We start from the raw sequence: 14,743 nt of genomic DNA on the forward strand, positions 1-14,743 counted from the left end.
TCTAACCCCAGCTCTCTTCCCTGCCTATGCAGGGGGTCAGACTCGATGATCTAATGAGGTCCCTTCTGACCTTAACATCTATGAGTCTATGAATTCCCTGAGTGAGTTGAAGTCTGCTTTTCTGAAGTCCAAGGTCCTTACTCTGCTGCTCTCCATCTTTCCTTTCCTGAGGATCCTGAACTTAATCATCTCATGGTCACTGCTGCTCAAGTTGCCATCCACTACTACATTCCCCACCAATTCTTCCCTGTTTATGAGTGCAGGTCAATAATTAACATCTATGAGTCTATGAATTCCCTGAGTGAGTTGAAGTCTGCTTTTCTGAAGTCCAAGGTCCTTACTCTGCTGCTCTCCATCTTTCCTTTCCTGAGGATCCTGAACTTAATCATCTCATGGTCACTGCTGCTCAAGTTGCCATCCACTACTACATTCCCCACCAATTCTTCCCTGTTTATGAGTGCAGGTCAATAAGAACATGGCCTCTAGTTGGCCGCTCCACCACTTGCACCATGAAGTTGTCTCCAGTAGTCTCCAAAAACTTGCTGGATTGCCTTCACACTGCTGTATTGCCCTCCCAGCAGATGTCAGGGTGATTGAAGTCCCACATGAGAACCAGGGTCTGTGATTGGGAAACTTCCAATAGCTCTTTGAAAAAGTCATGCTGTCATGATTTTTAAAAGATGAAAACTCTAAAGATGCAAATCTAAAAGAAGTTTAGCCTTCCCATAATGGTAGTAAAATTACCCTTAAATGAACTGCCCATTTTCTCATGCTTTAAAATGCCTGCCTGTGAAGGCACAGCCTGTCTTTCACATTTTTAAATGCACAGCCTGTTCATTTTGCCACAATGTGCTTTGCTCCAGGTTAATGCCACAAGCTTCACCTCTCTACACCCGTGTCAATGACCTACAATACTTCTATGACCTACAGAACTAGCCATGACCTGCTTCATCCACTTCTCATATAGTTCAAAGTCTACAACATTCATGGTCTATGGCCCTAATCTGGCAGCACAGAATTTTGAATAAACAACCTGTTGCTGTATATTTTTATCATCAAGACTATGAAATAAGAAACAGTGAAAAATATAATTTGTGGGTCCTTCCTGATGATCTTCTAAAACTACAGTTTGGTTTTGATGTAGTTGTTGGCACCTATCTTCCCCTACTTCTGTGCTTCACCTCCAACACCTTAGTAAAAGCTATCCTTCTAGCTGTTTAATGAGGTGGAGGGTCATTTTGAGGATGTGAGGCACATCCCCCATCTCTTTCAGGAATCAACATGATTGCCTCAATATTACCTCCAAAAAGCAAATAATTGGGACTTGTAGAATTCTGGTTCTTCTGCATAGTTGCTTAGAAATCTGTCTCTGAACCACTTGCCCAACTTGGTATTTGTAATAGGAGACTGCAATAAAATGCAGAGCATTATTACAGTATGAGTAGATAATGGTATTATATTGTACAAAATAAAAGAGTTAAAAGTGCCACAAATATCCCATGAACTTTTTCAATTATTTGTCTTACTCTAAAACACATACTGGTTGAATAAGGAATAACTCCGTGCTGGAATAAGGAGCTATAAAAATTTGTTACAACCCAAACTTACCCACCACCAGTACCTCCATTTTTGCTAAAATGGGTGCGAGGTTCACTTGAAGCCAGCTTAAGAAGTTCATTCCATTCCCGTTCCCATTCTTCTTCTGTGTAAACTAAACCCGACTAGGAGAAAGAAGAGCATGTATTGTAGGATACAACAGTACAAAATATAGTCAACATCACCTACTAGACACCATGACATGTGAAACAATACTGTAGTTCACACCAAGTGCTATTTGAATACGTAAGTGCAATTGCTTTGAACCATTATGACAATATAATTTACTTCTTGAACACGAAGAGCAATATGTTATTAAAACAGAACACACACAGATATGATGTTTTTTAATTTTTTTTCAGGAGACTTTAAACTTGCTCCTGCACAAATACATATGCAACATTTTTCCTGCCAAAATTCAGTCACCTCACATGTGAAATTTCTGATGTTTTGTTTCTCAGCTTCCAGGGTTATTGTAGAACTTTGCTCTCACCCTGAAGCTATGATGGGGCTGGGAGAGCTGCTAGCAAACCACATATGTACCTTCCTTGATTGTAGTACTTGCAATTACTTCCCCCTCCTTCTTTAGGTGATTGAAGGGGAATATTTCCAAAGATATAAAGAGCAGGCAGGTGGCTTTAGTCCCTTTGTGTTTTCAAACAGAACAAAGATGACCCAGTCAATGACTACTCAAACAGCTTTGAGACGGCAAATGCAAGTTAGATTTTTGTTCGTGCTCATATTTTGGTACACCCACTCTCATTAGCCATCATAATCTGAGAATATATTCGTGTGTGTGTGTGTGTGTGAGAGAGAATAGTATTAATATCAGCTGCAATCGTTTAGCCATGTTCATCTGGTTGTATAGGGCTAGCATTCATGCTGGAGTATTTAGGAAATTAATTATTTTATTCATTCCACTGTATCTACCACTGATGAAAGCACAAATTCTCACACTGAGAGAATAGAGGGATTAACTGAGAAAGAGATCATCAGGGATTTGAGACAGATTAGCTATTGTTGTCTTCAAAGGTGCTATTTCTTACTCAAATTCTTATCCAATTTGCTACGTTTTTTGTCTTTTAATAGTTTGCACTGAGAACGGATGCTGAAGAGATCCAGTTCTGCTACCCAGATAGCAAAGCAATGCCAACAGATCCCAGCGACATTGGTCCAAAGGAGTCGCATGCAGAATTAATTTCTGCTGAAAAGAAAAGTCTTTTTATTTAACATTATGAATGTTTGTTAAAAAAGGGTACATTTTAAACCCTTACAAACCACATCACAATAACGTTTATTTGTAACAACTGGCTTTGTGCAAAGCAAACCGTCACATAACTTGAGTTCTGTAGGAAAATGGGGAAGGAACTGGTGATATGAGCAGAGCTTGAAAAGGGGTCATATTCTGCTTCTAATACAGCTGCCTGGAGTGCCAAGATGTGTGCTACTGGGAAGGGTTGTATCCTGTGTTGAAAGCATTCATTCAATGGGAGCTTCAGAAGGGGGGAGCTGGTACATTTTCAGAAATCACAGGACCCTAGCTTGTTCCTTGGCACATTTCACTACAAATAACCTCTAACCTCTGCACTACAGAATCCTTAAAAATCTAATCCCAATGCAAAATGGGGCTGAAGCGGACAGGGTCCTCTTTACCTGCAGGAGCAGAATGAACTCTGAAATGCATTTTTTCCAAACTCTGTGTGGACATGACCTATTTCAGCAAAATGTATGAAGGATCCAACTTAAAACTACTTGACGATTACAGCTGAAAATCTGGTGTTTCAATATCTGCTCTTGGTTCTCAACATAATCACACAGATTACTGGAGTTTTCATCTTTAGCTTAGAGCTTCTTTTTTTGGATTTAGCCTGGACTTTTAAAGTCTTTATATATTTTTTCCATAGGTAAATAATAGTTATATTTGGAGACCTGAATTTTTACCTGGTACCAAACAAGGCTTGAACATGGATGGTGCAACAATACATATCCTTGTTTTACTAGCCTACACTAATATCTTCAGTTGCACATCTGACTTCCATGCTTAATGTCTATTTTCATGCAAAAAAAAATGCATATGGAATCTGGTAGAAGCAAAAGCTTTTACAAGAAACATCAGAGGAATGGGTGAAAATTACATCCACTATACAAATTGTTTTAGGCCATACTGACCTCCTTATTCTGTTGGGTCTGCTGCCATCTCCACCTTCTTTTCAGTGCTTCCCTTTCAGCTCCACTTCTCATCATAGTGTAGAGTGCTTTACGTAATACCAGATCCCTGTCATGAAAACCCCACATTCCTACAGCAAAAAAATAAATAAAATAAAAGCCATGAGTGAAACAGATCCAGTATTGATACAGAATAAACTATTACAGAAAACACAAGTTAACATTCCTCTAAAAACAAAAGCAGCATATATTATCAATCATTTGTTAAAGTTCTCCTTGATGACCACTAATTCCCGTTCATTATTCTCTGGATTCCCTAATGAAAATAGTCACTATAAAAAGGCTAATGAAGAAGAGTGTGAAATTCTTACAGAGTCTAGTCAGATAAAGACATGACTAAAGTTCTCAGTAGTCTCATAATATGTGTTTGCATGACTTCAGCTTTGCCAAGGAACTGAACACTCAATGCACAGGTCTTTACTTTAACTGCAGAGTTAACAATTGACCATGCAGAGATCAGAATGCTAATGATAACAACAGGCAGTTATGGGCATCTCAAACAATGACAGATACCCCACAGGCCTCCACTTTCATACAGCATGATAAAAAACATCTTCCGGCAGTCATGTCCTAATAAAGAGACCAGTGTTCATGATTATTAGGAGTCTAAAAATACAAGCAACCACAGGCTTTCAAACCGCTGTTAAGATAACAAAAAATGTCTTCCTAAGCAAAAGAATTCCAACACAAAAGAGCCATACATCTCACCATGACACATGCCCATAGGCAACCATGTTTCAATTATCATATTGCCAGCCATCCACATTAAATATCTTTCTTCCAAAGTGTGCAAGTCAAAAGTCCCCAGCCAACTGTCATAAATAATAAATAGTCCCTCATAGGTAAAATTAATTAGATAAAGAAAGCCAAATGAAGGAACCTTGCAAGGATTCAAATCTATTTCCTTGTTTATTTGCCTTCTGTTTCAAAAATAAAATGATCCCCTCTACATGACTAGAAAAAACACTTTTTAAAAAGAAGATGTCTTTTGAAGTTTTACTGGTGTGAAATTTCAGCTCCCAAATAACTGTCAGGAAATAAACAACATATTAATTTCTAACAGTAGAACCACAAGGTTGTATTTCTTTGATGCCATTTGTAGAAAGTTTATGGTGTCCTTGAATCAACTGCAAACACACAGGAAAAAAGTTCTACCTTACACTAAGTTCTGTTGCCCATGTAGTTGCCCTTTCAAAGGACTGAATACATCAAGCATATTTAGATTTTAAATTTTTACTGGTGGCAAGATGAATGTTTAGCAAATATCAGGAGAAGATGAGTCTCATGATGAAATAGTAAGTCTGAAGCCAACAGGAATTTTGCCTGAACCAAGGCTGTAGGACCGGACAAATTATAGGTAACAGCGGCCCCCTCTACATGTTCCAGATATTGTGCAATCAACTGATTAATTGTGCAACTACCCTGAGACAAGCTACACGTGCAAAGTAGTTATTATGACATTAAAAGCTCTAATCATCTATAGGCTAAGTACAGACAGTCAAAAAAGCCTAGGGCTGAATTGATTCAATCTTTGCAAATTAGTCTAAACTGCACAGACTGAACCAAGAAGCAAGTGAACAGATATTTACTTTTGATTCCGGAAATGCAGTCATGCGTCTATGGTGGCTCAGGCCAGAAGCTGGGGAGCGCTAGAGCACGCCTTCCCTTCTGCAGTGGCCAGAAAGCTGGAGGGAAGCTGGGAGAGAAGTACTCCAGGGCTTTTCCCTACTTCCTGCTCCAGGCCTTGGCAAGCCCACTGAGTATGATGGGGGAGGGGATTTAAACCCCCTAGCTAGTGGAGGGGAGGAGAGGGGTGTTTAAACCCCCTCCTCACCCTGCATAGGACCCCAGATGGGTCTATCTGGCAGGCGTGAAGCAGCCCTTAACAGGATTTTACCCTGCTCCCTGCTCGAGAGGGGGTGTGTGGCCAGATATTGGCTTGGCTCAGCACCCTGAAGTGGAGGGGAGGGAGAGGGGTTTAAACCCCTCCCCCAGCCTGCACAGGGCTCCAGCTGGAGTCTGCTGTTCCATCCTTCTCCTCCGCCTCAGCCTGCCAGACTGGGGCCTCCCCCACCCTAGCTGGGCTCCTTAAAGCCTCCTGCCCCCCACCTCATTCTGCCAGTCAGGTCCAGGGTCTGCCCCCTCCCCACTCCAGTGGCAAGTGGGGAAACAGCCTGTAAAGGGCTGCTCTGCTCCCACCAGGAAGACCTCCCCTGGGGTCTAGAACCAGGTTTCCCACCACCACACCCTTCTCAGCCAGCCGGAGCAGTGATAGCGGTCCAGCTAGGGAGAAGAGGGGTGGGACCTACCCTGCTCTGCTGGAGCAGACAGCAGAGCCCAGGGCTGCAAAGCATCCTGAGATCCTGGGGGACTGTGAGTTAACTTGAACCAGGAAGGGGTCTGAAACACAAGTTCCATTAACTGGTTTGACCTAAATCAGTTCAGTCTGATACTACTTCCAACCAGGTTTCAGCTAGTTTTATTTTTAGCCATTTTGTGCACTGAACTTCTATTCTGTTACAGGTTTAAACCAGCTTCTGATCACTTAAACTGGTTTATGTGTAAGTTCTGTCCCTAGTCATAAAGTTAGAGTTTGGAAATGTGTACTAACTTTATAGCTGGCTGCTATCATACTTTAATTTGCATGTGCAGCAGGGCCCCATGGATGTGCTGGGGTGTGTGAAACCTCCAGAGCTGAGGGTGTTTGGGCTACCCCCACGGCTGAGAGCTCCTCAACTGCGGGGACTGAGGGGGCCACAGGAGCTTGCTCTGTGCTGGTGCAGGTGGAGCCTGGGATTAGGTTCCCACTGCACTGGCAATAAGGCATGATGGGATCTAATGTGTGATTCCACAAACATGCCTCCTGCCATGCACGTGTAGCATGACAGGAGGTATGACTGTGTGGATTGAACACTGGATCCCATTGCACTTTTGCCATCATGTGTAGAGGGGCCCATACACTAGCCTTACAGACAAGGGTTAGCTTGTTATTTCAGTTCCATTTCAAAGGACAAACAGAAAACTACATTTATCCTTTAGCATCTTTTACTAAGCATTGCTATGGGTGGAAGAACAAGAACAGTAGAGTATACTATACTTGAGGCATCCTGTTAACAAAGAAACTTTGCATCTAAAAGACATTACTTCTGTGTTTTTGCTGGAAAAAATAAAGCTTACATGTATCACAAGCAGACTCTCTTACCTAATGAAGCAGCATGTAAGAGACAGTTCCCATCACCTGTTGTAGCCAATGGAAGAAGACGTTTGCAGCTTGTACACACTGTGGACCACCAATTGAGACGGCCTGAAAAAGGAAGTGTTTATTAAAACTGTATACTATGCAATAGGGCATGCTAAAAGCACAGACAATAAGAGGGTATAGAGCTGATGGGTAACACTAAAGGGTTTTAGTGCCCACTGCAAGGCCATTCTCCCCAAGTAAGCCTATCTGTCATAGGTACCAACTTCTATTTTTGCTGGGGAGGTGGGAGTGGGGCTAAGATGATGGACGTGTGGAAAGCTTTACACATTTCAGGTGATAGTCCACTTCCACAGGGGGGCCAGGGCCCTCAGGCCCCCATGTACTCAGCACCTCTGCTACCCATAATACTAGAGGTTAAAGGTAAGCATCAGTAACTTTGAAAGGAAATTAAGGTAGGGGAAGTGTAACAAAAATATTCTCTAAATGTACTTAGAACGAACCCAAGGATTGTTAGAATAGTTTTCACTTTGGATTAATTTTTATGAGGGTCAAATTCACAAGGGTAGGAGCCCCCCTCCCACTGATTTTAATATCTCACTGTTTTTAACATGTCGGTTAGGCACATACATAACTTTGTGAATCTGGGCCTTCATTCCTAAACATACCTATCATGGGCTTTATCTATACAGAAAACGGATACCTTTCATTAACAACATATTCGTATGACAAATGTTTTATTTGTGATACAAAGACAAAATACATATTCTAGGAAAGTAAAATTCAAAGCACAAAGGTATTTTATTTTTCTGACTAAATGCAAGTGGTGGGAGAATGTATCAGATGGAATGTTTTGATGCCTGATTTTTCTCACAACTCAAAGCAACGTAAATCAGGTGCTTAGCCTCCATCCTGTGAGCTGGATCTGGCCTGCAGAGCTTTGTCATTTGGCTCTTGGAGCTCCTCAAGGATCCAGGAATTTGGCAGCAGTGTTAACTGCTACATACCACTGCCAGATTTCTGGACCCATGGAGAGCTCTGTGACATAACATCATCCCATGTCCCAGATTTTGCCAGTATGTGGTTGTTTTATGGCTACATCTGATATGTGGGGTTCTGCCAGAGCCAGATCATATCTGTGGACCAACTCTATACTAGATCCAGCTTATGGACTGGCCCTTTTTGCAGGATCTGGACTTTAGGGCCAGAGAGATTTAGCACAACTGATACAAATCTTGATTAAGTCTACAGAAATCAGTAGTTCTATAAGTGTAACTTAAACCAGCAAGGGGTCTGGAACAGACACTGAGTAAACTGGTTTGACTCAAATCAGTTAAGTCTGACACTACATTCTACCAGGTTTACCTCAAACCGGTTTAAGCCATTTTCAAGCTGATTTATGTGCACTGAATGTCTGTTCTGTTACAGGTTTAAACCAGTTTCTTATCACTTAAACTGGTTTATGTGTAATGTCTGTCCCTAGCCCAAGTTGAAAAGGATAGTAAATGAGAAAGGAATCCAGCTCAAGGTCTATACTACTATTTAGCTTTCCACTTCAAAATATTTTTCACCTCAAAAAATACTTACTAGTTTGTCCTTGTAACAACATGGTCCACTTTATGAAATGTGAAAATGAGACAAGGGAGCGGTTAAGGGACAGATTTTCGAAGATATTTGGGGCGCCTAAGGATCCCGATTGCCATCTAAATACCTTTGCAAATCTGGCCATCACTGAGTTTGCTAAACTACAGACAGTTTCTGTGTCAAAGACAAGATTCCTGGCTCTCAGACTTCAATGGGCCAGCCTGCTAGAGCTCTAGATCATGTTATAAAGGGGCAAATGCATGTTCTTGATTTAGGTGAAGGAGTAAGCTCAAAAACAAAAGGGGGCAGGTGGTTGCTAATGGTTTGGTTAGTTTGTGTGTTCTTCCTGCTGTTTTTGAAAAGCTGGCAGTTAAAAAATTTGGAACTGACAGAGTGAGTAACGCACTGAACAGTTCAGAGTGGATTAATCAGTATCTACATCTGGAGATTTTTTTGCCTTTTTCTTCTCATTTGGAAACATCACCAATAAGTTGAGCAATAGTTAAAATTTGGCATAAGTCAGGGCCATGATTTTCCCACAACACTATTGTTACATGTTATAATCATTATAAAATACATTTTAAAATGTACACATGCAAAACAAATGTGTAAGAGCAGAGGGAAATTATCTATATTTTTAAGATACCTGGTCCTGCTTTTAAAATTAGGCTTCTTAATTAAACATTGATTTCAGTGTTAGAAGATAGTTATTTTCTGTTAATGATTTATTATTGTAAATAAACACACAGAAGAAGTCTGCAGTAGAAGATATAATATTTATGGTACTTTTGTATCAATGTGTCCTTAAGAATAAATTATTCTAGGTTGCAAACAATAACCATTTCATTACAATTAAATTAAAAGTTAACTGTTAAGAGTTAGTATATGGCATAAAATAAATGTACTGTAGATGGATTATTAAGAATAATTCACCATATGGCCTAGGGTGGGTAAAATAACTAGTAGTGCTCGACTTCAGGAAGGCTAACTTCAGTGTGCTTAGAAGTCTAGTCAATGACGCACTGCAGGACAAGAGTATTGGCCAGATGGGTGTCCAGGAAGGGTGGTCATTTCTAAAGGAAGCGATCCTTCGGGTACAGAGGGAAACTATTCCAGTACAAGGGAAAAGGAAATAAAAAACTTCCTTGGCTAAACAGGGAAACCCAGGGGAGCCTAAGGGCAAAAAAGAAGGCATATAGGCAGTGGAAGCAGGGAGAAGCTACCAAGGAGGAGTACACCTACTTGGCCCGCACTTGCAGGGAGTCAGTTAGAAAAGCCAAAGCAGCTACAGAGCTGAGGCTGGCAACATGAATGAAAGACAACAAAAAGTCTTCCTTTAGGTATGTAGGGAGTAAAAGAAAGGCACAGGGCAGCACAGGATCCCTACTGAACAAGAAGAAGCAATTAGTGACAGACAGGGGGTACGAGATAAGTCGTACCCCCTGTCTGTCACTAATGTCTGTCTTACCCCCGCTGAGATAAGTTTGAGGATGATACTTAATTGAGGGGTGAAGTGCACACTCCAGAGGGTAGGAATGATTGCAGGCAGACTTGGGCAGGTTAGGGAAGTGGGCAGTACACCACAATAGGCTGCAGTACAACAAGGACAAGTGCAGAGTGTTGCACCTAGGGCGCAAAAATATACAGCACACCTACTGGCTGGGAAGTGACCCTCTCAGCAGCACAGAAATGGAAAGGGATTTCAGAGTCATAGTGAACTCCAAGATGAACATAAGTTGTCAGTGTGATGAAATCATCAGCAAAGCTAACCACAATTTATCATGCATCACCAGATGCATGACAAATAGAACCAAGGAGCTGATACTTCCCCTCTATGCGGCATTGGTCAGACTGCAGTTGGAGTACTGCATCCAGTTTTGGGCACTGTACTTCAAGAAGGATGTTGATAGACTTGGGAGGGTCCAGAGAAGGGCCACTCATATGCTTAGGGGCTTACAGGACAAGCCCTATGAGGAGAGACTGAGGGACTCCATCCTGAGAGGTACAGAAGGTCCCATCTGTCGCCAGGACCCCTCGACACGCGAGGTCTACTGCCTGCCCGGAGCAAAGATTCAGGATGTGATGGGGATGATCCAGGCCATGATCCAGCCCACTGATTACTACCCCATGGTCCTAATCCATGTGGGCACTAATCATGTGACCAGGAGAAGCCCTGATCACCTGATACCGGATTTACCACGCTCTGGGGGGCATGCTGAAGGAGATAGGGGCACAGGTGGTATTCTCTTCTGTCCTACGAGTGAGCGGATGTGGAAGACGACATGACACATTCAGGTGTACTGGATGTGCTGCTTGTGTACTGCATCAGAGAGGTCAACTTGCGGCTTCGGGAATGGTGTTTCGAGATGGGCTTCGGCTTCCCAGACAATGACCCACACATCAGGACGAGAGACATGCTCGGGTGAGATGGGCTTCACCTTTCCCGCAAAGGTAAGCGTGTGTTCTCTTCTAGGTTGGCGGATCTCATCCGGCGGGCTTTAAATTAGGCTCAATGGGGGAAGGGGAAGACAAGGGCAAAGGAAGCCTTGGACCACTAAACCAAGCGTCACCCACGAGAACAACCCAACCTAGACTGACGACAAGCAGAACAAATACCCAGGTAAGCAACAGGGGCCCGGGTAGTACTGAGATTAGGGGGCCAGTGCACACATCTTCAGGAGGCCTCAAATGAACAAGCAGGAGGAACTTACCCTCCTGCTAGCTGACACCAACCTAGACATAGTGGGGCTCACCGAAACGTGGTGCAACCCAACACACGACTAGGTGGTGAATATCAAGGGCTATAGGCTGTACAGGAGGGACAGGACAGGGAGGAAAGGTGGGGGTGTGGCGCTCTACATCAAGGAGAAATACACATCCTCAACAAGTAGCATGGGGTTAGAGGAGGGGCACACTGAAGTGCTCTGGGTTAGAATACAAGGAAGTCGAGGGGAAAGGGACTTAACGGTGGGGGTCTACTACAGACCACCCAACCAAGGGGAGGAAATAGCCCAGGAATTTTTAAGTCAGCTCACAGAGGCAGTTAGGTCAAAGGACGTGGTCATAGTGGGTGACCTGAACTTTCCAGACATCTGCTGGGAAGAGCAGTCAGCCAGGTCTGACTGCTCACGTAGGTTGCTAGCCGAGATACAGGACCTCCATCTAACCCAGGAGGTGCACAGCCCCACCAGGGGAGATGCCTTGTTGGATCTGATCCTTGACGCAGAGCACCACACCCCCACCTTTCCGGCCATGGGCAATGACTTGGTGAGGGTGGGACCACCTGGGCAAGTAATCATCGCCTGTTGAAATTCACCATCCAGTGCAAGATGGCAAAGGCCTGCAGCAAGGCAGCAGCCCTGGACTTCGGGAGGGCGGATTTCAATGAGGTAAGGAGAATAGTTGGGGAGGTACTGAGGTCCCGGAGGGGAGAGGAGTTGGATGTTGAAGAAGAGTGGTCGTTCCTTAAGCAGACGAACCTCCAAGCCCAAAGGGAGGTAATCCCAACACGGCTCAAAGGGGGCAAGAGGGCGCAAAAGCCCCCATGGCTCACCAAAAGCATACGGGAACATCTCCTAGCCAAAAGGGAGGTGTACACCCAATGGAAGGGAGGGGCCATCACCAGGGAGGACTATATCTCGGTTGCTCGGGGCTGTAGGGGGGCAGTCAGGAAAGCCAAGGCGGAGATGGAACTGGGACTAGCTACCCTGATCAAGGACAACAAGAAGTCCTTTTTTAAATACATAGGAGGCAAAAAGAAGGTACCGGGTAACATGGGGCCTCTGAAAGACACGCTAGGAAATCTGGTTGTCACACCAGATGACAAGGCTAACTTATTTAACAATTCCTTTGCCTCCATTTTCCTGAGCAGGGACCAGATCAGCCCATCCGCTGGGACCCCCTCAGGCCCTGGGGGAGGCGCACCCAGGCCTAGGGTCAGTGAGGATCTAGTCAGGGGACTTCTGGAGAGCCTGGACGTATTTAAATCAGCTGGTCCTGATGACCTCCACCCCAGAGTGCTGAGGGAATAAGCAGAGGTCATTGCGGGACCCCTGGCATGGCTTTAATCTATCGAGGTCCCTTTCGACCCTAGCATCTATGAATCTGATCGTCACACCAGACAGCAAAGCTAACCTATTTAACAATTTCTTTGCCTCCATTTTTCTGAGCAGGGACTGGGTCACACACCCCCAACCGGGACCCATATAGGACCCAGGGGAGGCGCACCCAGGCCTAGGGTTAGTGAGGACCTAGTCAGGGAACTTTTGGAGGAACTGGACATATTTAAATCAGCTGGTCCTGACGATCTCCACCCCAGGGTGCTGAGGGAATTAGCAGAGGTCATTGCGGGACCCCTGGCATGGCTTTATGAGCACACATGGTGCTCTGGCGTGGTGCCAGAGGACTGGAAAAGGGCAAATGTGGTTCCCATTCTGAAAAAAAGGAGGAAGGAGGAACCAGGAAACTATAGGTCAGTCAGTCTTAACTCAATCCTGGGTAAGCTTTTTGAGAGAATTATTCTGGCGCATGTCCGTGAGGGGCCAGCAGGAGATTATGCTTAAGGGCAACCAACATGGGTTCATTAGGGGCAGGTCCTGTCAGACCAACCTGGTGGCCTTCTATGACCAGGTCACAAAATCCTTAGATGCAGGGGTAGCAGTGGATGTAGTCTTTCTGCACTTTAGGAAGGCCTTCAACACTGTGTCTCACCCCATTCTCATTAAAAAACTAGCGGACTGTGGCGTTGACACCTATACAGCCAGATGGGTAACTAACTGGCTGGAGGGCCGCACCCAGAGAGTGGTGGTGGACGGGTCGTATTTGACCTGGAGGGATGTGGGCAGTGTCGTCTCCCAGGGCTCGGTCCTCGGGCCCGCACCGTTCAACATCTTCATCAGTGCCTTGGATGAGGGGGTAAAAAGCACCCTGTTCAAATTCTCAGACGACACTAAGATGTGGGGGGAAGTGGGCACACTATAAGGGAAGAATAGGCTGCAATCAGACCTAGACAGGTTACAGGGGTGGGCAGATGAGAACAGGATGGGTTTCAACACTGACAAGTGCAAGGTGCTGCACCTGGGGGGGAAGAACTAGTACCATACCTACAGGCTGGGGAACTCCCTTCTTGTCAGTGCAGAGGCAGAAAAGGATCTTGGAGTCACTATTGATGCCAAAATGAACATGGGCTGACAGTGTGAGGACGCAGTCAGGAAGGCCAACCGTACCTTGTCATGCATCCACAGATGCATCTCAAGCAGGTCCAAGGAGGTGATCCTCCCAATCTATGCGACACTGGTCAGGCCACAGTTGGAGTACTGCATCCAGTTCTGGGGCCGTACTTCAGGAGGGATGTGGACAACATGGAGAGGGTCCAGAGGAGGGCCACCCACATGATCAGGGGTCAGCATGGCAGGCCTTACGAGGAGAGGCTAAGGGACCTGAGCCTGTTCAGCCTCCACAAGAGAAGGCTGAGGGGGAATCTAGTGGCCATTTACAAACTAGTCAGGGGGGACCAGCAGGCATTGGGAGAGGCCCTGTTCCGCTGAGCGCTACCAGGAATGACTAGAAATAATGGTAACAAGCTGGCAGAGGGTAGATTCAGGCTAGATATCAGGAGGCACTACCTCACTGTTAGGGAGGCTAGGATCTGGAACCAACTTCCAAGGGAAGTGTTGCTGGCTCCTACCTTAGGGGTCTTTAAGAGGAGGCTAGATGAACACCTTGCCGGGGTTGTTTGACCCCAGTACTCTTTCCTGCCATGGCAGGGGGTCGGACTTGATGATCTGCTCAGGTCCCTTCCGACCATACCAATTATGACACTATGAAACTATGACCTGGACCTCTTCAGCCTCCACAAGAGAAGGCTGAGAGGTGATCTTGTGGCCACCTACAAATTCATTAGGGGAACATAGCGAGGGATTGGAGATGCTGTGCTCACCAGGGCGCCTCTTGGGGTAACAAGGAACAATGGTCACAAACTGACAGAGAGCAGATTTAGGCTAGATATCAAGGAAAACTTCTTTATGGTAAAGGTGACCAAAATTTAGAATGGACTTCCAAGGGAGGTGGTGCTCTCCCCTATCTTGGGGTTATTTAAGAGAAGGCTGGATAGGCATCCGGCTGGGGTCATCTGACCCT

At 44.7% G+C, this 14,743-nt stretch overlaps 1 protein-coding gene across 1 annotated transcript in view; it reads right to left on the reverse strand.

Annotated features, from left to right (window-relative positions):
- The window catches only part of OTUD7A (OTU deubiquitinase 7A), a 193,123-nt gene that overhangs the window by 65,745 nt on the left and 112,635 nt on the right, over positions 1 to 14,743 (reverse strand). The window contains exons 9-11 of the mRNA XM_025199446.1: positions 7,025 to 7,126; positions 3,766 to 3,893; positions 1,609 to 1,721 (exon numbers count right to left, since the gene is read on the reverse strand). Coding sequence (XP_025055231.1) covers positions 1,609 to 1,721; positions 3,766 to 3,893; positions 7,025 to 7,126 — 343 coding nt within the window. The remainder of the gene's footprint in view (positions 1 to 1,608; positions 1,722 to 3,765; positions 3,894 to 7,024; positions 7,127 to 14,743) is intronic.

The sequence above is a fragment of the Alligator sinensis genome, unplaced genomic scaffold (assembly GCF_000455745.1).
Source record: "Alligator sinensis unplaced genomic scaffold, ASM45574v1 scaffold458_1, whole genome shotgun sequence".
NCBI classification, from domain to species: Eukaryota; Metazoa; Chordata; order Crocodylia; family Alligatoridae; genus Alligator; species Alligator sinensis.